The sequence below is a fragment of the Lycorma delicatula genome, chromosome 10, assembly GCF_047948215.1.
Source record: "Lycorma delicatula isolate Av1 chromosome 10, ASM4794821v1, whole genome shotgun sequence".
In the NCBI taxonomy this organism is placed as follows: Eukaryota; Metazoa; Arthropoda; class Insecta; order Hemiptera; family Fulgoridae; genus Lycorma; species Lycorma delicatula.
The window spans coordinates 71,177,753-71,204,216 of record NC_134464.1 but is presented as its reverse complement, the minus strand read 5'-3'; the positions used below and the strand labels follow the sequence as shown (position 1 = coordinate 71,204,216).

The 26,464-nt window shown below is 31.1% G+C and overlaps 1 protein-coding gene across 1 annotated transcript; it reads left to right on the top strand.

Moving 5' to 3' along the window:
* Positions 1-7,200: 7,200 nt before the first annotated feature.
* On the top strand, positions 7,201-25,260 carry LOC142331340 (uncharacterized). The gene is made up of 6 exons (XM_075377166.1): positions 7,201-7,367; positions 10,098-10,271; positions 11,842-12,495; positions 18,446-19,254; positions 20,534-20,714; positions 24,875-25,260. The coding sequence occupies exons 1-5, from the start codon at positions 7,248-7,250 to the stop codon at positions 20,712-20,714; spliced, it is 1,938 nt and encodes a 645-aa protein (XP_075233281.1). The 5' UTR covers positions 7,201-7,247; the 3' UTR covers positions 24,875-25,260.
* The last annotated feature ends 1,204 nt before the right edge of the window (positions 25,261-26,464 follow it).

The window sequence follows — 26,464 nt, the reverse complement described above, 5'->3', positions numbered from 1 at the left end:
CCCTCTTTGTGGGGCCATCTGCAAATGGGACAACTGTTATTTTAAACCTGGCTATTTGAGAAACTGGGTAAATGGAAGATCTCTAAGTGAGAAAAAATGATAGGTATCTTGAGATCCTAGTTAATCCAGGTTTCATTGTAATTACCTTCTGTATGATAACGGCTCGCCCCTCCCCCCTGTAAAAGCTTCCATTCAAAAGACAAGGGAAGCTATTTAAAACTCTTGTCAGAAGGTGTTGTTTGCCCTATACAGTCTCGATCTCTCAATATCTTTTTTTTCTCACATCAATGAGTGAGTCAAGGATGGCTCAAACACCAAGGTGACAGTTCTTTATTACTGGAATAAGAAATCTCACGCTCACAAAAAGATTGGACAAGTACCAAAATGAAGCCCAAAATTATGTTTAACAGTAGGGTTAACTACATGGTTACTGAATAAATAATATTTTTTCTACTGTCAGATGACTTTATTTTTCAACGACTAGTTAATAATGTAATACACCTTAAGAGTCATTCAGTTTTAAGACTGCCACCTACCATCCTGAACTGAATCTGACAGAAGATCTGGTTACTAAAGCAAGTCATCATGGAGTGCAACTTCTGTGAGAAGTTTGAAAGCACAATTCCTTTAAAATTGGAAATTGATATGTGAACTAATTAAAATGATGGGAAGGTATTTGTCATTAACAGAGATAAGTAGTAAAGACAGTTTTATTGATAATACTGTAATAAATGTTGATGGCAATGAAGATAATCTATGAACAGTGAGTAAATTAATCAAGATTTGGTACGAATTAACGATGGACTGTTTACATTGGCTGATAATTAAACAGATAGTAGGATATAATTATCGATATTGTGTCGGTGTCAAATAAATTCGCTTTGATGGTAACAATAATACAGCAATTCTTCACGGTTAATTTCTACAGTGCTTCATGAATAACACAGCACCCTTGAAAAAATTCCATACATTATTTATACACAAATCCAAATAATTTTTAAAAGCACTTCTTTGCAGTTTGTTACTGCTTTTTTGTCCCATACTAGGTTTCTAACATTTTGGTAAAAACTAGAATTCTTCTATTTCACCTTTTCTTTTTTAAATTGACATCTTCTATAGATACTGTGTCTGAAGGATATAAATTCCACCACCTGTACCAATGTTTGTTATATAAATTAGAATGAGCATTAGATAAATTGTCTGCGGTCAACAGGTGTGGAGACTTCTTTCTTTCTCCTGTTTAGCCTCTGGGAATTACCGTTCAGTTATTACTTCAGAGGATGAATGAGGATGATATGTATGAGTGTAAATGAAGTGTAGTCTTGTACAGTCTCAGTTTGACCATTCCTGAGATGTGTGGTTAATTGAAACCCAACCACTAAAGAACACCGGTAACCACAATCTAGTATTCAAATCCGTATAAAAGTTTTTACTAGGATTTGAACGCTGCAACTCTCGACTTCCAAATCAGCTTATTTGGGAAGACACATTCACCACTAGTCCAACCCAGTGGGTTAGGTGTGGAAACTTGACTAGTACTTTTCTCCTTTAGAAACATAGAAAAAAATGTTAATATTTACGTTGATTTAAAAGATGATGCTTATAGATACAAATACTTAATTTTATTATTAGATTTAATAAATACTACATAGAGCTTAAACTATTGTAATCGATGTATACTCATAAGTTTTTTTTTGTAGAGCTGAAATCTATGTTACTGTAAAGAAATTGAAGAAATTCATAATTTAACAAATTAATGCAAATAATTTTTAGAATTGATCATAAACATCTTCTTTCAAAACTATTTCTGTGTATTTATTAATATTTAGATTCAATAAACCTTATACTTAAAAATTTTCTATCATGAATATATATATATATATATATATATATATATATATATATATATGTATATATTATATCATGAATATTATATATTATTTTTTTGAGGTAGGTATAGTTTAATCTTGTGGTAGCCCTGAGAAGGGCTGTTGCCGTCATCGAATGGTTTCGACGGCCCGTAGTAATTTATAACCACAAGGTTTTATAAAAGGAAAAAGGGCCGTTTTTTGCGTTAGCTCTGAGAAGAGCTGTCGGGTCCGGAATCTGGTCTCCGGCGAAGTTGACTTGGCTGCAGTCGGGGAGTTGCGACTCGTCCATTGAAATCAGACCGAGCTTCCCTTCAGCTTCAGCAACAGTAGGGTCCCCACTACATCGTGGTAGTGATGACCGCCAGAGCCCCGCAGTGTCGGGTCGGTGTGGGTCGTCTTTCGTCGGCGTGACCGAGGCAGTTGTCCCCGAGCGGTCCCATGCTGAGCCGGCTCCTGCTGCTGAGTCCGCCGGCCAGGGCGAGTCCGCGTCCAGCAGCTCTCTTGGTGGGCCGGCCAGTTCTGCTGCTCCAGCGGGGATATAGGCATCCGCCGGAAGGTCCCACGTTGAAGCGGCGGGGAACTTCTGTCTTCTTCATCTTCTTCTTCTTCTTCTTCTTCTTCTTGGTCTTCTCAAGCTGGTGGTCGACGATGAATTAAAAATTCTCTCTTGGGCACGCTCTTTTATTGAAGCCTGAGAGTGTGGGGCCGCAGCGTCGCGGCCCCACACTCGTCACCACAAAGGTGATGACGAGTAATGAAACCATCAAAACTGTTTAAATCACCGTTCTTTTTAACCGTGAACAATGCATCCAAAAAATTCACAGCATGTTTTTTTTTTCAGAAAATAATGTAGGCCTACTATAGAAAATATTTTGATTGGTCTATAATGCGATAGCTTATATTCTAGATAGTTTGTTACTTAAAGTATGACTCATACACACTAACTCATGTTTAAACACGAAGGCGAATAGACATGCATGGACATGAGTGTTTGCGTAATCCTGAATGTGAACACTGTAGAACGCTCAGTTACTGTTTTGATTTCAGTGTATACGTTATATTGTTGCTAAAGTTAATACTGTGGTTAAGTAATGTACATTTGTTTATAAAGTAATTTTACTAGCGGTGAACTTCTCGTTCATTCAAATATCGTTTATTTAAAATTTTATTAATTAGAGAAATTTTCATTTTAGCTTAGAGAAACTGGGATAAGACAAAGTGAAATGCAATCGGTAGTTTTCATTTATACTAACTGTATTGTTATTATAAGAACCATTCATTTATACATATCATCCTCTGAAGTAATACGTTACGGTGGTTCCAAAGGCTAAACAGAAAAAGAGAGGGAAATGATTGTCGATAAGCCGTACTTAATCTTAAAAATGAAAACCGTAAAAATCCAATCGGGCGTTCTCTATTAGCCAGTGCATACGGTGACGCTGAGGAACAGTTTAACGTATTTTTACCAAATAAATACAGAAATGCCTTTAGCGATAAGGAATTACCGCAGTTTAAAACCGCATAAATGAAGTTGATCTACAACGGTATAACTGATACATGATCTGACAATAATACCATAATTCTGTATTTTTTATTTTACTTTTTTTTTAAGGAGACGATCAAGAGATAAAAAATATATGAATATTTGATCACCTCTTAATCATCTACTAACATTTTATTTCAGTTTTCTTTTTCGCTAATTACTTTAGAGCTTTTTATATAAGTAGCTTTATCGCATCTGCAGACTTTACAGCTAGACAGCATGATATTTTTACTTACCATAACGTAATGACGACTACTCGTCTCTCCTCTGTATTCCTGGCAAAAGCTCTGAAACATTTATAAATAATTCGGGATAGGTAATCTTAAAAAAATAGCACAAATATTTTAATTATAAAAATTTACTATAAACTGTTACATTACATACAATTTATTCAATCTAAAAATTTAATATTATTATATCTTCCTGCTTACATTCCTTTGTATACCACTTTCAGATTTTTATCCGGTATTGTTTCCAATGTGGAATCAGTAAGTTGATTGACATAAAACGCCGGCAAGAAGCAGTCGAGTTCATTTTAATTATCGGATAAAGTCGCCACAACCTCGGTCCGTATCTACAGTTAACTTTCTTTAATCTTCAACACAGCATACTCCCTGTTCAGTTCCAGTTCACTAAGCTTTAACGTCGGGTTATAAGATTTTTTGACGTTAAATAATTGATAGATATCTTTAGCGGATGCCATCGTTGTTAAGTGTGAGCGTTATCTTACTAGTGTTTGCTAGTGATGCCGGCGCGTAAACGGTATTGCTTTTATAAGAGCGCGGATGTGCCATACCAGACAGCACAGAGCCAACTCATCGGGTTGGTCTAGTGGTGAACACGTCTTCCCAAATCAGCTGATTTGGAAGTCGAAAGTTCCAGCGTTTCAGTCCTAGTAAAGTCAATTATTTTTACACGGATTTAATACTAGATTGTGGATACCGGTGTTCTTTGGTGGTTGGGTTTCAATTAACCACACATCTCAGGAATGGTCGAACTGAGACTGTACAAGACTACACTTCATTTACACTCATACATATCATCCTCTGAAGTATTATCAGAAAGGTAATTACCGGAGGCTAAACAGGAAAAGAAAGAAGCCGATACCGCTTGGTGACCGCTACCAATCGATACACCTTGACTGTCGGCACCAAACTAATGTTGCGCATCACGACCAACTATTGCGATCAATCACCGCAACGGGTGAATCAGTAGATCACCTTTCACAAGCAGTATCGCATACCGCTCCTTATTTGGTAATCTTTTGATACGGTGTGACGTGTTTTTGTTTATGAACAATTACTCATCGCAGCTGAACAGTACAAGCATTTTTCGTATAACTTTATGTAAGTTGAGTGTATGTATGGCTTGTGAACAATGGTCCTTATGAAATGTTTCAATAAGCTTAAATATTATATCAAACCGTTCCATGAGCAACGGGTCCTTTTCTATCCATGTACAATATCATGTATTAATTCACCAAACAGCAGGATCGATCTTATTTCTGCTTCTAGGAAGGCTACTAAGATATTGGAATGCTTGATAATTATATTTTCTATGTTAATAGCCCTATTTAAAATTCGTATTTTCCGCAGAAGAATTCCATTCTGTTGTTGCTGATGAGTAATTTGTCGTCTGGTAAAATTGAATCTGTATTTTAAGTATTCATATTTTCATCTATTAATATATCCAAAGAAACTATATCCTCACTCACGGTATCCCATCGTGATTTATTTACATTGTATAATTTCATCATCGACTCCATGGTAAAGTTAGACTATGTATGATATATCTATCTATAATATCTAAACCGACATTATAGTTTATAAACTGCATACAATTTACGGCTGCGTTTTCATTGTTTGTGTAGATATGTTTATATTTATCTGTGTATTAGATAACATATCTCGAGCCCCAGCTGCAGGCGACATCTGCTCTAACGTCGTTTATTTACTAAATCATATTTCGCGCGCTATTACTATTTCGATTGTTATTTAACGTTACGTCGACGACGACTTTAGTTCCGCTCTAACTCACTGCTAGCGCTATTATCTACTTAAGTTCCGCTCTAACACGCCGGAGCGTTAGTGTCTTATCTAGGTCATATCTCAACCGCCAGTGCTAGTGTCTCGAGTCCGGTGCAGGCGACAACTGCTTTGACGTCATATGGCCTTCAACTGAGTTAACAGCGGTCCTAATAAAATACGAAATTTGGATTGGTAAATTCTATGCTAACATCGGACTTACATAAAATATATATATATTTGGATTTAACATTCACCTCTGACATTACATGGGACCTTGAACTGTGCTAACATCGGACCTACATAAAACATATGATTTAAATCAGCGGTAGGTGACAACTGCTATGACATCACATGGGGCCTTGAGATGTGCTTCCACCCGACCAGGACTCTACATCTAAACCGTCTCAAGGCCCCCCGCCCGTGACGTCATACACGAGACAGGCTGAGGCGGCCCGGGTGCCTGGACCCCCGCGCCGGCGCTATGACCTTGAACTGTGCTTGAATCCCACTGATCTCTTTATAACTGGATAGAGGACCCCATTTATTGGAATTGGTAAAATTTGAAACATAAACTAGCGCCACTAAATTAATGGTAGAACTAAATAAAATGTAACTGCGCATGCGAAGAGGTAAGTGTAAGTTAGGATAAAACCACGTTTTAAACCGACGCAGTAGACGTGTTCTGGTTTTGTATTTTGAACGCTGATATCTATATATAAACGCTGATCTGTATATAAATTTCTGATTGTGTTGCGAAAATGACCGTTATTTTGGTTATCTGACTTGAGTAAAATAAACAATCCTATCATCATGATTATAGTCGCGCAAGCATACAATGGTTTTATTTAGTTCCCAGCCGCTCATTCTCAGACACTAGAATATACTTCAATATTGAACACTTGATTGCATTTTACGCCATAAGGATCCCCTATCCAGTTATATAGAGATCAGTGTTGAATCCCCATATATTATTACTAATGGGCAATTAACACACAAAACCTTTAGAGAATTTAATTCTGAACTTTTATGTTTCTTGTGTTCGCATGGAATGCAAACACATTCACCATCAAACACATTCAAATGGTAAATATATTCTTAATGAGCCGGTTGAGAGCGGTTATGGCCCTTACGACTTTGTCAGCGGCTCTCCTTGCTAAAAAAGCTCACTTTCCGGTCAACCGTGATACCGAGGTAATTCGGGCGGCTGGTAATTTATAATAATAATTACTTACTATTAATAATTAAATTAATACTTACTTACTATTAAATTATTACTTACTATTAATTCATAAATTAAATTGCTTTTAATATTGCAGTCTATACTTGTATATTGCTACCAAAAACTTAACGCATTAATATTTTTTATATTGATGTTTTACTTTTATCAGTCAAAAACAAAAAGGAAAGAGTAATTACAAAAAATGTAAATAAGAATTATAGATTTCAGAACAACTACTTAAAAATGTCCAATAATGTTATTATAACAAAATTATCCTAAAACAATTTGGTTCTTGTTTTTGTTCTCGGAGCACGAGTGATAGCGTCTCGGTCTTTCATCCGGAGGTCCCGAATTCGAATCCCAGTCAGGCATGGTATTTTCACACGCTACTTGTCTTTTATTCATCCTCTGAAGCAATACCTAACAACTGTGGTCCCGGAGGTAAAAAAAAAATTATCGATATATTTATCTATTCGATGGTAACAATTGAAGATCGAAACATTACGTTTACATTCTCTTAGGTCGCCGTTATTCATTTGTTGGTTAAGATATTATTTTTTTCAGTAAATGGTTTGTTTGTTTTCAACATGCATAGCACGAGTGATTTGTGTAGATTATGTGCGTCATCAATTAGCAGCAACAGTATCGATTTATTTTCAGAAGAAAATACGTACTTGAAAAAAATAAGGACTTATTTTAAACTGGAAGTATGTGATGTTAGCATTATTTTATAAACAACTTATTATTATAACCTGCTAATTGCATATTTTTCTGTTTGAATATTGTATTATGCACATTGTCTTTTTTCTTCTTAAATACCTTACGTAGATTGTAAAATATGTAATTTTGGGTATAACCATGCGTGGATCTTAACCTACACTATGAGAACGGATTTTCATATTGTAATATAATTCGTTCTTGTTAACTGCATACGCTAATGGCACAGAAGGAAATTTATTGCAATAGTACAGCCTTTAAACTAATTTTTGAAGAAAACTAGTATGAATAATCTCTGTTCTGTTGAGTTATGTTCATGATAAAGCGCATACAGAACAGCACAAATATTGTTACAGTACAGTAAACTAGTTTCTTCAGAATATAAATCTTGAACCCCTTCCTGATGATTATGAAAGAAAAATACTTTAGTGTCAGATAGAGAAAAAACATCCTTTCAACCTAGATACCAAAAGCTGGCTTATTTCTTTGACAAATTCAAATCCCAAACAAGATCATTAAATTCATGTTGGGTTATCAGATGAGGTTCATGGGAAGAGAATTCTGTTTCAAAAGTAGCATCATTTTGGAACTCCAGGGGTTACTTCATATTCTTATTTACTTTCTTAAGTTAGATGTTTTGGAGGATGCAGTATAGATAAGTCCTCGCCACAATTCAGTGGTTTTAAACCAAACAGTAAATTTGGGTTCCAGTATGAGTTGGGATTTTCTAGTTATTCCTTTTATGTTTTTAATACAGAAATAAGCTCCACAAGTGATACATGCCACAGCAATGGTTTGGCAAAACTCATGTACAGATTATCCCTAGCCCAATCTGTCAAATGTTTCACATAGGATAAATGGCAGTTGTGAGGGATCCAGTTTTTATCTTAATTTCCAATTTTACAATCAATATATAATTAACATTTTTTAACAAGTAGTCAAAACTTTGATGAAGATCATTTACGCACTTCCTTGGCATATTTATTCAATAACACAACACACTTGACACAATAACTATAAATAAAAAAAAAACAGAATGAAACTACAGTACGTACATATACTGTGAATGTTTAAAAATTACTGGTGTATTAATTGCATGACTGCTTTGTGCTGTCATGCCAAAATCTACAGTAAAGGAATCATTATGCATATACAAATATTGTCTTCATAATGTTATGTTTGTATCCTACATTATATTAGATATCTTTTTTTGTAGATAAGTTATCCCTAAAAAAATATTGATAATTTCACAAAAGTTATACTTCAAAAATATTATCATACAAAACTGTAGTGATGGAAAATTCTGATTGCATTTTTTGAATTCAGCATAAAAAATTATAGTAGAAACAAAACACGATAAAACTTTCATGGGCCAGTAACTTTTTAATGTAATTGAATGCAAATTCATCTGTGTAATTAAAAATATTATAGCAGAAGATCTTTTCAATTCTATAATACAGTTACTTCCTCAGTGGTGTTGTACTGTTTTAATTTAATACTGCTTTATTGATGATGTTTAACTGGGAAACCATTTAACATGAGATCATCTAGTATATTTTACCTGTGATGTGTTCATATTTTAGTATATTATTGTTAGATTAACTGCATGTAAATTGTTGAACTTTACTTAGTATCCAATATAGTATTTAGTGCAATCAGTATAATTTAATCTATATACTTAATTTGGTATTAATGGATGGAATTCTTACAATATTTTAAACAAAGTTTTTGATGTCCCTCTTACAAATGTAACTAATAAATCTTTCACCAGTTTCCTAGGTCTCCTTAAGACTTTTGTTATTCCCTTCTTTATGAAAGGGTCAGCACTTGATTTACAAAATTATTGGTACATTCTGTTATTGTCCGTGTTTTCTTAAGTATTTGAAAAAATTAAGAAAAACTGATAAAACATTTTATATGATCCCTTTCTATGATCAGCAAATCATTCAGTTTACGTACTGAATGAATAAATTTCATTTCATACTGATGAATAAACTTACTACAGCATCAGAGGAAATGTTCACAATTAGATATATGCTACCAACCATAAGCACATAATTGAAATTTAATCTTTTGATAAGAATACATAAAGAAATATAAAATGTAGATCCTCATTTTAAGATGAACGCGAATTGCTGCATATAATTCACTTATATAAAGTATAAAATGCAGTTATATAAATCCATATATTGCAAAACATCTTGGTGTTTTATTAGATGACATACTTTTCATATGAACAATTACTTAATATTAGAACAATTTTTTCTCATATTCTTTTTTAAGTTTATTAATTGAAACAACAGGTGCACATTCAAACATTTGGTTTATTTAAATCAAATATATAAAAAAATATATAAAATAAAATTTAAATTTGGTTTATTTAAGGATATTTAAATCCTTTTTTAATAATAGCTATACAAGTGCTATAAAACCAAGCAGATCTGATAATATATCAGTATATTTGAAATAATAATAATCTGTCTCAAAAAAGGGAAATTTCAAATCATTTTGCTCCTCAGTGTCACACAATTTATGACAGCACTTGTTATAATTCGTAAGTATTGGAAGGGACGTTTTGTATATCTATATATTTCATGTACCATGCTTTCTTATTTATTGTGTACACTTATCTTGATATCGCAATATATTTTAGTATTCAATAGGCTATGTATTTATATTATATTTTATTTATATATTTGTGTTTTTATTTTTGATTTCAGCTGTATGATGGTGATAAAATTCCATTAAAGATATGTGGTAACTGTGCTTTTGAACTGGAAAATATTGATAACTTTCAAGAACGTTGCATACAGACCCAAAAAACCTTTGAAGCAACGTTGAATAAATGTCATTATAAAATATTATGTGAAGCAGAGCCTTTATCAACCACTGATGTAAGTTATTAAATACTAATAAAGTTTTTATGTTCAATAATTTATGAATACCTCCTAGTTAACCGTAGATATGGTGATCCTTTATTTCGGCGATGACAGACTGTATTTTGCGTGAATTGTGTTAATATTCTTTTTTTTTAATCTAATCTTCTCTCTTGAAAATAACTGGGTTTTATTAAAATTCATTTTAGTTGAAGTGTGTAGTGAAAAGCAGTGTCTGCCTTTCATCTGGAAAGTCTTCGATTTGAATCCCAGTCAAACTTTGTATTTTTCATACACTACAAAATTCATCCATATTTTAAAGAAACTGTAATATATCATAAGTTTACTGTTGCTTTGAAAATAAATAAATAAAGCTTGTTTAGAAAGACTGTGCAATGGCTTAAACAGTCAGCAGTTTTTCAGCTGTGTGATAACTTGTAAAATTTTATTATCGAAAACTGTTGACATTTAAAAGAAAGAACAGAATGTGTGCTCTTGATGGATACAAAACAAAAACAACAAAAAAAATATTAATTAGTGATGAAAATATTAATTACTGTAAACAGGTATGTAACTGTGAAATTTTTGACAGTGCCATTTAAGAAGCAAACTTCCAGAAACTGAGAGGTCACAGTTCTAGGGTTATTAAATTGAGTTTTTACTCTATGGGTGTATTTCTTTTTTTAGATTTTAGTTTTGCATGTGTGTTAAAGAAATGAATTGATTTATTGGTATCGTCAGTACACTCCATGTATATCAATTTTCAATAACACTCTGTAACATAAAGAAAAATTATTAAATATATTTTGTCATCCCTAAAATAACTCAAAAATATAGAAAATATTAAATATGAAACAGTAATGGTGCTCGTATAATTGTGTTTGTTAAATTTGCTTTGTTGTGGTTAATGTCTTTTTGTAATCTGTTGTTAACAGAACAGTACAGAACTACAACATTCAAATTTTACCTACAGTTCATAAAAACCAATCCTGGACAGAATGAAACCTACACTAAATTTGACAGAAAAACAACATGATAACACAACATATTAAATATATTATTTAATTACACATGTAATTGGTTTTTTAACCACCTTTTTAAGATAGACACCATTAATAATATTACTGATACTCTATTGAATAAGAACTAAGCTCAATTGAAAAGAGAGACCCATTAACATTTAGTAATTTTAAAGTGTTATCATTGTTTTATCAAGCTGCTCAACAAGTGTTAATGTAAAAAAAATTTAAAAAGTAGCAACTGTGGAAACAAAATATTTTTCAGTTCAAGAGAGTCTTGGATGTCTTAACTCTTTTATTTTATAATTATTCTTATTTTGGTAAATATCATTTCTTAGCTTTTATTTTATTACTTTTATGAATTGCAGGTTTTTCTCATTTTCTGCATTTTTTAGATGAGTTTTTCATATGAGCTTTGTTTTTCTGTGGTCAATTTTAAGTAAGAGCGAATCTGAAAATATTTTATTTTACATGCTTTAAGTTTATTAAATTATCAAAGATTTATTATATAATACGATTCGATGAAATAATTTTGTTTTTTTGTGAATTAATTTTTGTTTTCATTACAGGAAAATGGCAAAGGAGTTAATAATGTTGAACCTCCTTCACAACAACAATTGATGGTTGTAAACAGTCAACCAACACTGAAACTTCAGAATCAGAGTACGATTGTAAATAATAATCAGCCACTTGGGCTGATGGTTCAGAATCAAGATTTGAATATAAGTAGGCAACAACTGGGAATGACTTTTCAAAATCAAAGTACAGTTTCTAATAACCAGCACCAAATTATATTAATGAATAACCAGAATCAGCCAGTAAACAATCAGTGGGTTTTATTAAATAACCAAATAGGACTACCTTGCCAAAATCAGAGTACAAATTTAAATGTCCATGTGCAAAATATATCTGTTAATGATGCTCAGATGAATAACAGTCAAAATCAATTTATTTCATTAAATAATCAACCTGAATTATTAAAGAATAATTATGTGAGCATAATCAAGGAGGCTCAGAACTCACCAAATGATCGAAATGATGATTATAATTCAGAAGATGAAAATGTAAATGATTGGCAGTCTCTTGCAGAAATTCCTGATTGTAAAGAGTCATTAATTGATGGTAAAAAATCAATAAACATTAAAGATGAATTGGGTAATATAGGGATAGCAGAATCAATTAATGATGAAGATCTCTCAAAAATGACAGTAGAGTTAGTGAAGGTAATTAAATATTTCTATTACTTAAAAGAGTAGTGTACCTGTTTTTATCTTGTAATTTAATTATCCTGTTATTTAGTGAACAGAATTAAAAATAATTTATTACTTAAAATGTCTATTGCTACACGAATTGATCTGTAGACAAAATGGATCCTTCTTGTTTATTATGTGCACAATATATTATGGTTTTTTATTCCATTTACTTTGAAGAATGTAAATCAAATCATGAATATTTTTATCATAATACAGCACTCATATAGGCCAAATTTTTATTATGTTACAATTTGTTTGTGGTTTATATGTTTTACCACAATTTTTAAATTTTAATGAAGAAAGTGAATATTTCTCAATCAGATTAGTGATTTTTATTTTTTCATTACTTATTTAATTTTCTAACGTGATATTTTTTTATTTATTTGTAAATTGGGTGCACTCTTTTAAACTGAATGATACTTATTATTATAATGCATCCAGATATAGGTATTTAAAATTAAATCTAGTATGAATGAAAATGAGTCTGCTTTGGTGTATTCATAACAAAAGTTATATCTGGATTTGCTTTTTGTAAAAGTAAGTTCATCCTTCTCTATTGCATGGTATCCAATTTTTCTTGTTTACTTTATAACGATTACTGACCTTTTCTGATTTTTAGGCCATGTAAATATTTTTGCCTATTATTGTTAGTACGTGAGCTATTTATAAATTATTGTCAATGTATATAATGCATATAACTACTTTTTTAAAACATTCTGACAATATATTATATATATGTATGATTTATTCTTGGATTTATAAAAACATAAAAAATTCATTTAATGTTGTCAGATGTATATCAAATAGCTGCAGTAATATTTTACATTAATAATTCTGTAGAAAACTGCACATTTTGTAAATAATTTTTTATTAATGCAACCAAATATATCAGATCTGTTTCAGTTATACAGAAAAACGTTTTAAACCCAAATAAAGTTAGTACTGTTTTGTTGTTGCATTAGAATACTTTCTGTTGGTGAGAAACATATGAATGTCACTACATAATTTTTCATGTAGTTTGTCACTATGTAATTTTTCATGTTATTTTAATCTTTTGCATCATTTTTATTCTACTAATGTTTTTCAGTAGTAAAATGTATTGTTTAATTTATTTTTAAATAGTTATTTCATATTTATTACTTTACAGTTTATGATAGATTTAAGTAAACTCTGATAATCAATACTATTATGAAAGCGGTAAGTTTTTAGTGAGCTGAAAGATTATTGAACCACTTTCATTACTTAAAAGCCAACTTTTACCCAAATGTTTACATTCAGTATAATTGTTACATCACTTCCTTTTATCTCATAGATTTCATTCTCTTTGGCACCCCTTTGTGGAAGTAAATAAAATGGACAAGGATAAATTGGGATTATTAAAGGTAACTGGATGCAGTTTCACTGATTGCTGTTGGTAATTACCAACAGTAGTTAACAACCCTTAAAATAAAAAAAAAGTATTAGAAGTAAATGTGTATAAACAAGTAATAAAAATTATTTTGTTAAAAAAATTATTATCCATGGCTCAACAAACTTTGTGATCTGTTTCTTGAGTGCTCAAGTTTGCTTGAGATTGCGTTCTCTCATTTGTTGAAACAGTTGAAATATTGGAATATTCTAACAATTATTACATAAAACATATTCCATTCTACCTTCAGGACGAAGTGAATTTCAGCATATTGTAGTAGTTTTGGATTTTTCAGTTAAAAATGTTGAAAATTTAAATTACAGGATGGACAGGAAGCCCCTTTACGCTAGTAATTATTAGGATAGGTGAAGCTTGTCTTTTATCGATTCAAAACTTCTGTGATCTAGAAACCTGGTTCCACCATGTTCAAAGTTCAGTTGTATGCACCTCTATGTCTGGTTGTTCATATACAACAGTATATCAGTTGTGATCATTTCAAATGCTGACTGAACAGCATCTTGGAGCTGCTCGTTGTTGATGTATCAGCATTTACAGATCTCTTCTTTTACATAAGTCAAAAGTGCATTGTCAGGTGTGGTGAGGTCAGTGCTTCTTGCTGGGCAAGGCAATGGAGCTGCTAACTCTTCTGACCCATGTCTGATCCAGTGATTTGAAAAATTTGTTGAGGCATGTGTGGGCATTCATAACAAAATGCGCTGGAGTAATGTGTAGTAATATAATGTATAATATGTCTTGCTGAAAAGTAATGATGTCAGTATCCCATTTGTCATTAATTCTGGTAGCAACCTCTTGTCGATCATTCTCAGAAAACTGTGTTAATTAACTGCGCCATCAAAAATATAAGGACTAAGATGTTCAGCTGTCATCCCAGCCCAGCCCAAATCATAACATGAAGCAGATGGTGTTCGATTTCCTGAAAAAAGTGACGATTGTCGTTCGCCCAGAAAAAACATTTTAGTTATGAGAGTTTGAATTAATCACACACTTGCCTAAGAACGTTCTTTTTATTGTTTTCTCTTGGAAAGCGTTGAAGCAATAAGTGACATGCATAAATATATCAGTCCAATTCACTGACACCCAGCTCATCAACTGTGGCTGGACGAAAACTAACTTTCAAGTCCCTCCACATATGGTCTCACATTGTTGATCTTGGAATGCCTAATTGCAGAATGTTTACGTATTGATTTCATTTGTGATCATTGAATCGATCCACAGCAGCACACATCTCAGCTCGAGTGCTTGGCCTGCCACTGCGTTGGGCATCAAGAACACTTCCTATTGTAGAAGCCTTCTTCTCTCATGTCAGTAACGTTTGCCGTGATGGGGACAATTTCTCAAAATGCACAAAAAAGTCATTCATAATTTTCTCTAATGTTATACTAATGTGTGGATATTCGTTGACCTAAATACAAGCTAACAAACACCCTTTGACAATAAACACTCGTATCTGCTATCATTCAATACTTGACTATGGGTAAGGTCATCTCACCACAATTGAACACACCGACCGGATGATCCTCATCACAGCTTATCTTCTTCACCTTTTCCAACAACATTGAGCAATATCAGTGGCGAGGATTGGCAGCAGTATATCCTGATTAAACTGGATTTATTACAGTGTAAAGAGAATTCCCACCTACTTAATACAATATAAAAAATGTTTTTTCTAAAAAAAAAAAAAAATTTTTTTTCTAAAGATGTCAGTGAGAAACTTAATAGTGAAAAGTAAATTCATTTGCATTTTTCTTCCTTGGACTATATCAATTAAACAAAAGATGATGATGATGATGATTTTTTCATTTTTTTTTTTTTTTTGTTAAGGAATTTTTGCTTCCAGGATTAAGAAAAGACTCAATTAGTCTGGCTTCTTTTTGGCCCCACATTTATTGAAAATATGAATGCCTCATAACCAGCACAGAATTAACTGTGATGAAAATTAATATTTGCTTACATGTATTCTGATAAAATTTAGCTTTTTGTTTATTGATAGATTGTTTATTGAATTTAACTTCCCTATCTGTGTTTTATTTACCAGGAATATGATTTTAATAAAACTGACAAAGAAGTTCAATTTCAACTGAATGAAATTTGTTCTATATTTTAGTAAAATATTTACATTTGCCCCCTTCCCTGTTATTATGAATTATTTTTTTGAATTAACATAAATGTATATGTTGTTGGATTGGAAAGTTTTAAGACAAGGCTTCTAATTTCAAAATGGCAATATTTACAGGCTATTGTGATAAAATTCCTTCAAAGTAGTCCCCTTCTGACTGAATACACCAATTCCAATGGTGTTTCCACTTTTGGAAGCATTCCTAGAAATTTTCTTAAAAATGTTAAGAAGCCTCTCCGTATTTGTCTGGATATCTTCAGTTGAATCAAATTTGTTTCCTTTCAGTGAAAATTTCAATATAGGAAACAGGTAGAAGTTGGCAGGGGAATAATAGATGGGTTGAAGAAGCACAAGAATTTGACCAATTATTCCGTGATCAAGAATGCTACACAATGAGCTGGTGTGTTGTCATTTTGGAAGACCTAATTCTTATCTCACCAGAATACAGGCTTTTTCCTCCGCACATTTTCATGCAGATGCTGAGGCAACATTTTATAGTATTTCTGGTTGACTGTCTGCTCCCTAGGGACAAATTTGTTTCCACAACATCCGTAGAATCGAAGAAAACCACCAACATTGTCTTCACATTCGACCAACTTTGTCGCGCCATTTGGTTGTGGTGAACTTTTGGACGCTTCCATTGCGATGATTGTGCCTTTGTAAACTCATGATTTGTTACCTGCAGTTACCCTATTTAATAAATCTGGGTCAGTTTCGGCCTGATTAATCAGTTTTTGGGATACTTCAAGTTAGTATTGTTTCTGCTGGTCTGACAACAATTTCAGAATGAATTTGACAGACACTCGACACATGTTCAACTTCAGTGGAAATTGACTGAACTACAAAGAAACATAAATTCAGTTCATCTGCCATCTCCCTAATTGTAAGTCTGAAGCTATCTTTAAATCTGCTGAACCAGATAAAAACATTTTATCAGCTCAGAATTTGTTTCTGAAAGCTGTGTTTAAAAGTTCATAAATCTCTGAAGCTGATTTCCTGTTTTCAAACAAAATTTGACACAAACTGGTTGTTTAGTTTTTCATCCATTTTGTGAAATCAATAATCTGATAACAGAAACATTTCTTCATTCACCAGGATCCCACTCTCTACTGAACAAAGATATTGCGGTGATGTTTTAAGGAAATTTCCAGGGCAAAGCAATTTTCCCTGTATACACCCACAGATGTCTTCTTTCGCCCTCCTATTGAGTAGAAGTGGCACCTGTCTTAAAACTTTCCAATCATACCTCATATAATATAAAAAACATTATAAGTACAGAATTAGAATGTATGAAATTTGCACATATTGTAATGATTTTTGTAAATTGAAGTGGGATCTGACTTTCCTTTATCGCAAAACAATTTTCTTGTTTTGTGATTTACTTAATAAGTAAATTTTCACAGTAAATTTATAAAGATTTTCAAGTAAGAAATTAATTAAATTAAATTGTTTGTAGAAACAGGTAAAACAGTTTTTTTCCAATCTTAAAACAGCTAAAAACAATTTACAAAAACTAATTTAAAATCCAAAAAATTGCCAATTTCATTGCAAGCAGTCATCATCATATATATATATATATAAAACAACAATATAATCACCAAACGCAGTAACAGAACCTAAAAACTAATACCAAAACCTTACTTTTGCAGGATCCCGCATCATAAGTCGGTGCAAAATTCCAAAATTACTTCAAACAAAAACAAAAAAAGATAAAAACTAAAAATTTAGCAATATAAGCTATAATAACCACAATACTTGAACAATGTAATTCAATGCCAGTTGGAATGATAATAAAAAAATATAACGGATACTAAATTAAGCATAATACCTCAAAATATGAGGTTTTATTGTTAGTCACAATGTATATAAGGTGTGGATAGATTGTTGTTTTAGGTAATTTGGTACAGTGGTCAGTACGTTGATGAAGTTTTTGAATTTTGACAAGGTTTTAAATATACATATATATATAATATACTTTTAAAAAAAAAAAAACTAAAAATGAATTTATAATTTTTTTTTAATAGCAGTTCTTCGGTATTTGCTGATGATAATCAACTGTTATTGTTATGTAGAAATACACAGTTATCTAGTTTTAGATTTTAAATAGTTTTCTCACTACTTTTTGTATAAAATTCACAGTTTTTTACCATAATTGTAGCATAACTTCGTAAACAGATAAGTTGATTACTTCTATCAGTTTATAAAATAGCATCACTGTCCTTATGATAATGATGGATAAAAAATAACTGCATAAAAAACCTGATTATTGAACCACCCATGTTGAATAAAAAAAAATTATTTATTATTAAGTGTATTTATAATTTATGTCTATTAATAATTTATGTATTTTTTTATTTTCATTTCTTAATGTGAAGAAAGTAAAGAAAGAAAAATTGGATGTATGTGAAGAATTATTGAATATAAGTAATGAAAGATCAGATCCTACAATTCATACACTTATTCAGTCTCAGGAAGAATTAATTGTTGGTCCTCAGATGGATGATGTTTTATTAAAAGCTTTTAATGAAAATGACAATTTTGTAAAAAATAATAATAGTAATAATGTTGATATCTATAATAATATCAATAAGATTACAGAATTAATAAAAGGTAATGAAAAATTATTGGGAATTCTTAATAGCAGGAAAGAACTGAAACATGAAGATTCGATAAAAGGTAGTGAAAAATTGTTGGAAATTCTTAATTCCAGGAAAGAACTGAAAGATCTTAGTAAATCGCCAGAAATTCAGATTATTAGTGATGTAAAAAAACCAAAAAATACAGTTATTCCATATTTGATGTCGAACCAAAAAAATCCTACCATTACCACATACGGTTTTAAAGAAATTTTGTCCGATGGAAGTAGATCTTCTCAAAGATTTATACTGCCAAAATTAAATCCAACAACAAAAACTATGGAAGTACATTCATCTGGGAATAAATTTGTTCCTTCTATTATTAGAAAGCCATCTACTTCTAATTTTTCTACTGGGGTCAGTAACAATACTGTTGCTATTAGCGATGCAGTTTCTGGCGAAACTTTATTGAAGTCATTATTAGTGAATAATACACATCTACTTGTACCAGCTTCCTTTGGCAACTTAAATTCAAAAAAATATATTACTGTTGCACCAGAAAGTAATTCAGTACTAAAAAGTTCTGTTTTGGGAAAAGAGCAACGGACGTAAGTATAATTTTTTAAGTGATAATATTTTAATAGTTATAATATTTTAAAAGTTACAATTTGCCGAATTTGAACTGTTCAGTCATTTTTAATTTTTGAATGGCTTTTCAATATGTTGGAGTTAATTTAAATTTCATTGTATTTTACTTTTGTTAATTAATCTAATTAGTCATCAGGGCCCTGTATCCTTGAAAAGCATATAATGATTCCCTTCCCAAACCAAGAAAATAAATTTTGGAAACTGGTCATATTATAAACAGTTTTCTTATCAGCATCATCAGTGAAAATATTGTTAATATATAGACTTATGCTGACAGTTATTGCTATTATATGTTTTAAATCTCCATGTCTTTAACCTCCCATCTTGACTCTTGGATATGTATGTGTAGTCTTATTACTTTGTATTATATATTGAATTAGTTAGTTTATTTCACATTAGATGAACCATCATCATAATTGTTTTACTAATAACTACCGGGCGATGATAACGCCCAGGCCTTTTTCGCCCACAAACAAAAAAAAAAAAAATCATAGTTTAGTATGAAAAGAAAATTTTGTAGCTATAAGTAGCATTATCTCGTTTTAATAATTAGTACCAGGTAGTAGGTAACAATTATTATAGTTTAAAGAATTGTACGAATTTCTTATTAAAAAAAGTGATGTGGTATCGGTCTTCTGAATAGATTACAGTTTATGTAACTTATTTACTTATAATGCTTATTAAACAGTAAACATAGCTATTTTATTTGTGTAACATAATTATAAAGTGGTACCTTAATGTAAGATTTATGAGAGCTAACATGGGGAAAATTTACATTGTGGGGACAGTATACAATGTATTTTATTTTGTATTAATTTAAAGCACACAATTAAATTAATTGCCAAAAAATTTAGCAACTGGTTTTGTTTAGTGGCTGGCAAACTATTTCCGAGATGGTGCCGTTAATTGAAATCCAATTATCAATATATACTCTCAATACAGGCATTTAAATTCAGTTAAAAGTAACTGTTCATTGAATAACTTGATTATTGGGTGGCCAGTTGCTGTAGTGATTAGCATTAATAGGGTTTAATACATGACAAGGACATAGTGTTATTTTTTACATATCGTTTATTCATCTTATACGTCTCATTAAAGTATGTATTATTTTACATCTGTATAGGTCACTATACTGAAATTGAAAAAAAAATTATTTTTAGTTACTTGGAGTTTTGATACAATTTACAATTAATTAAATGTAGGTATGAAAATTAATCCATTTTTTGCATGATCTTACAGGATTAATCACTACAACCGCAAAGTTAAAAGTGTACCTTATAATTTTAAAAAAAAGGGGACTGATGATGATGACCCAGATTATTCACCACATCCACCAACTCGGTATCAGTGTCCTATATGTGATCGAAGATTTTTGAACCTTTCTCAGTTTACACCCCATATGAAAACTCATAATACATAAGTAAGTAGCATTTTTTTAGTATTTTAAGGTTCATTGATTTATGCCTTGACTGTTTCAGGTGTTATAAAATTAACTTGGTCAAAGTTCCCAAATGGCTTATTACTCAGTTTCTTTCTGGAAATTGTGTTTTTAGGAAAAGGTTGGTCAGGTTTGGCTTGATTGGTTGAGGTCTATGTCCAGAGCATAGAGTTGATGACATTGTACACCATGTCCTGTATGTCTGCCCAAACTACAAAGCTGAACATACTAGAATAGTTAGAGAACTTGCAAGAATTAATTCTGATTTAGATTTGCAAGTCAGTTTGAAAACCTAAAGGGAATGGAATGTAGTTGCTGGCTTCCTTTGGTTTTTGGTCCTGCAGAGGATGGTTGAAGGGGTTTGATTCTCTAGTAGATAAAAGTAGCTAGGGGTTTGAGATTTACTTCACCAAGATAGGCATTTTGGCATCTAGCCCTGGTTAGTTGAGCTATTCATTTTCAGGATAGAGGTAGATTGTGTTAGAACTGCAGTGCAAAAGGTTAAAGGCACTGACCTCACTCCTGAAAGCGAACTGATGAGCGAGAGCTACTGTTAGCTTCTTTTTAAAATTTGATAATTAAATTTCTTTGACAAATTAAGAAGTAGATTTGATATCTGCAGGACAAAATTGTCATCATTACAATCAACACTTGTTTAAGAGATAAGAGAATAAAATTTAGATGTTTATAGTAGACTTAAAAAATAAATATTTGATAGTATCTGTTTTGCTTGAAATTTAGTTATGGACAATGGCTATTTTGTGTTCTTTGGTGTTAGGTAGGTGTGGGATCGTGCTTTCACAAAACTGTTAATCAGTTAGTGGAAAGGGCTACAAATAGAGTAGATGAGTAGAATATAGAGATAATATAGAGTAGAATATAGAGATGAGTAGAATATAGAGTAGATGAATGAGATTGGAAAAAGCCTGATACTAACATGACAGTAAAGTTGAGTAAATACATTGATAGAAATGTCTGCCAATGTTTGACAGAAGCCAAAGTGATGGCTGTGATATGTAATCAAATTTATGGGGTCTAAAAGACAACTTCTGGTAAAGCCTATCAGGCTAGGACTGGTGTGGTGACTGGGATAGTCACAAGGCATCTTCCCCTACAGGGATCAGGATATTACAAAACTGAGAGTTATAAAAATTGTTGTTTATTTTAGTTATGACAGGTAATTTGTTATTGTTAAATAACTATGAAAATGAATAATATATTTAATAATAATCAAAACCAGTATTTGAAAAACATTAATCTTTTTCCGTTAGATTGTCACATAGATGTGGCAGCATCTGGCTTCTCAAATACTTGTATTTCATTTGTGTGTTTGCCAGGTATTCTTTACAGCATCATTTTTCAGTAGGTTCAAAACCCGAAGCATATGGTAAAATCAGTTGTGAATTGGCTCAATGGTGCATTGTATACTTGTAGTGGCATCTCCACAAACATTAACATGTTGAATGCTGCCAATTGCAGAAGTGGTCAGAAATTTAGTAATTCAGAATAACAACCATAAACCAGGGGTCTTAGCCTCAGGAAAAATGTATGGTTACTAAAAAAAACTACTACTTTTATGTAGAGCTACCAACATTGAGATGCTAGTAGCAAAATTATCTTCCATCATTACACTTGCTACACCTAAAACTATTCTGAATACACAGGAACAATTGTTTTTCTGTTTTGAGTTTTTCTTTCTGGTCAGCTCTAAATTTTTCAGTAATATTTACCAGCATTAAAAGTTTAAATTGAACATTGTACTGTACATTTAACAAAATAAATGTGTAAATAAGTTCTAATCCTGTAACTTTACTTTCTCTTTAGCAGCATTTCCTTGTATTTTTCAAAAACTGGACAATCTGTTTTAAATTCAACAATATTATTGAACATTCATTTTTTGTTCTATACAACAGTTGTTCTTCCTGTGCCATAAGTTTTATCAGTCAGTTTTTATACTTGTCAGATATTTAAATTATTACATTAGGATTGCTGACCAAATTTTCAGAAAAATTTTTACATGTTAGCCATAATTTCTTCAGTTCCCTTTCTGTGTTTTTTCATGTTATATCAACAGTCTTTAATTGGAAAACAGAATTTACAACTAAATATCCACAAAAAAAAAATATTATGTAAATACTATACATATTTATATTTTACTTTCTTGTGTGCGACAATAAACAGAAAAGTCACTAATTGAGTTGGCAGTGTTGCAAGTTGAGATAAATAAAATTCAAATGTGAAGGTCACACAAAAATCAAAATTTCTTAAAACTGAAATTGTTCAAAATTTCTGAAGCTCACATTTTCTCCTGCATTCTAGAATAGCATTTTGTATATTTACTTTTACAATAATTTTGAATTATAACATTTAGTTTAATGGCCTAAACATAAATTTAAAATTATATTTTTACTACAATTTTATCACTCAGTAGTTCATGTCTAGTACATTTTAAATGTTGGCAATCACTGAGTGTTGCTTTCTCTAAAGAACTAAAATTACGATTTTGAATATTAAGTAATTGTGATGCGTATTCAGAAAATAAATATCGTTTTACTATTAAAAAAGTTAACTGTTGAAAAAAAATACAAATATTCTATTACCATTATAAATTCTACATATTGTCACATGTTCCACAGCTCGATCAGGATATTACGATGTTGACAATTTAGAATGTTTATATAATTACAGTTCATTGGTTTAAAATGTTCATAATTACAACCACACAAATTAATAATAATAACAACAATAATAATAAGTGACAATTAATGAACACAAATAATAATATAGTAATTACAACCACAATAATAATTAAGATAATACTAATAATAGTAGTAAACGATAATAATATTTCATGTCAATAATAACAAACCAAACAATTAATACATAACATAATACATTACATAATAAAAACAGTAAATGACATAAAAACATCATATAATATATAACATAATCAACAAAGAATAACAATAAAAATAATACACATCAAATAGTGGTCAATAGTAAATAATAAATACAGATTACACAAAGACAAAAAAAAAAATTTAATTTTTAATTAAAATTTTTAATTTTAAAAGTTTAAAAATAAACAATCATTCAAAATTTATTCCAGGTATATAAGTAAAAAGAAGACCAGAATTTAAACCATTAACAAAAGAGACCGCTAATTTTAACCCTTTTTAACCTTAAGTCTTATATTAACAAACAATTGTATAAAGTTCACTTGGAAATACCTTTGTTGTCCACCCTAACAATTTATGAATGAAATTTATTGCATTACTTCTTTCACTTATACACTTATAGTTTTAGTGTAACTCACCGATAGTATTTCTTGTTTACTGGAATTACTCATGGTATCATCTTATTTGTATCGAACTTAATTCAAGACTCTCCTTGCTGGATTGGTTCGCAGAACTCTGCAAAACCCACACAGCTCTCAGCCTCTCAGAACTGCCCTTGTGGGACTGATGCCGTAATGTCTCACAGACTGGTTCTAATAGAACTCATTTTTAGCTGGTTTTACTGTGCTATTTATACTGCTAGCCTCTTTACCTGCCGGACCGGACCCAACTTGAAGCTTGAGAATGATAGACAAGCCTGTTTGTTTTCATGGATTCTATAACCAGGCTCGGTAGCTTTTCTTTTTGTAGAAATATTTGTTCATTGTGTCAGCGAGCAGTATAACAAAGGATGATTGTTAAACGGACCTATTCTTTACAAAAAGGGTTCTCCTTTTTGTCCCTTTCTGGATACTTCAATTATTATACTTTCTATTACTTTCATAATAAGTGGTAGGAATCCATTACTCAGGCTCGCCGCTATACCTGTCTTGTTACAATATCGTAAAATATATTTCAGTGTAGTTGTTTACACAATTACAATGCATGATTTTCTAGTATTTCATAATCCTTTTCTAAACAGAGAATTTAAAAACCAGTAATAATTGTTTAGGAAAACTGTAAATTCTATAGATTGATTGTATCTGCATAGTTTTACATTTAGTATGGCAAATTCTTGTTTATTACATTTTCATTAAATGGTCTAAGCAGCTAAAGCATTCAGTGAGTAGTGTTTTCATTGTTTTATTATTAAAACAATAAAAAAATTATTTATGCTATTATAAGACTTTTTTTTTTTTTTTACAGAGGGCGTTAAGGTAAAAAAAATAATTTCATGAAAAAATATGATTTTAAAAAACTATTATGAAGACTGCCATAGATTAAAAATTATATGTTAATTTATTTACGACTTTAAATCATTGACCAATTCTGGAAGTTGAAATACTGGAGTGAGAAGCCCAGCATGTTGACTGGCCAGTTTAATTTTTTTTTTAATTAACTGTTTTACTTCTGAATGTTGTTCACCAATGTTATTTACCTATGGAGAAATATGATATTATGTCTGATCAACTCTGACATTGCAATTTTATTGATCTCTTGGCAGATTTTTTCGAGTTTGCTTTTTATAGAAAAAAAATAATAATTTGCTATATTCTATTGTTTTATATAAAGAAACAAAATTATTTGTTCCCTGAGCGAATTTCCTAATCAAAATTCTGTGATACATTCAGTGAATTTATTTTAGTTAATTATTTGAATAAAATTGCAAATTTCATTTATGTTTGGTAGTTTGGAGAAAAAATTCTAGAAAATTTTAGTTTGGTTGTACTTGTTTTATTGTTAAGTAATCTTTGACTTCCACTCAGGCTTCTGTTACTATATTAGATGCATTGAGGTTATTTTTATAATTTGAAGTCAAGAAAATTAATATCAACCTCTGTTTCTGGTAAGTTGTTAAAATGTGGTTCTGCTCATAAGAAAAGTAAATTCTTTATAACGGTACTAAAAGAAAACAGTGTTTTCTTTTAAAAACTATGTCACTAAAAACAAACAAGTGTTTTCTCTTAGTGAATGAATTAGAAAACAATTTAAAATGTATTTTAATTATTTTTTTTTTTTTTTTTGTAGAAAAAATTATATAGTATTTTACACCATGGTAAATAGATGAGTCTTCGAATAAAGTACCATGAAAACCACATCTGTTACTCAAGATAAATCTTATCAATATTCTAATTTTTATTTAGCATAAATACAGCTAGGTTTTGCAGAAACATTCAGAAGTAAAAGTGTTAAAATATCACATTTTATTGTATAATTTTGCTAGATTTAATGTTCAATTATTAACAGGAATTTCTCTGAAATTTTTTTTGTAATTTCTTATGATCGTATGGCGAATTAAACCTGGATCCAATATTTTTTTTCATTAGACAGCAATTTTTTATATTAGATGAATTTTGTTTGAAAAATGTTTTTGAAGTGAAAAACTGAAAAAAAATAAAACTTATGATGCTACTAGAGCATAATCCATCTCAGAAAGTGAAATAGAATTTCATCACCTCTCAGGGCCTTGTTATTCTTTGCATTTTCAATGGCTACTTGGAGCTTACTTTTAACGAAATCCCTGTCCAGATCATCATCCTCATGGAATGGCACGGGATAAAACTGTTGGCTCAGTTGCTAATCTTTCCCATAAAAAAGGATGTGTGTGAGTGTGTTTGTTGTATATGCTCACATTTTTATTTTAGCTGCTATTAACACAGAGCGAATCAATGGTGGTGCACCGAGAGGCTGTGTGCAGCGCACAAATGATTCATTCACTTAACGACATGTACTTCTTAATACAAATTATTTATCTAAAATTATATTTGTGTTTTGGGGACAAAAAAGGAAAACATT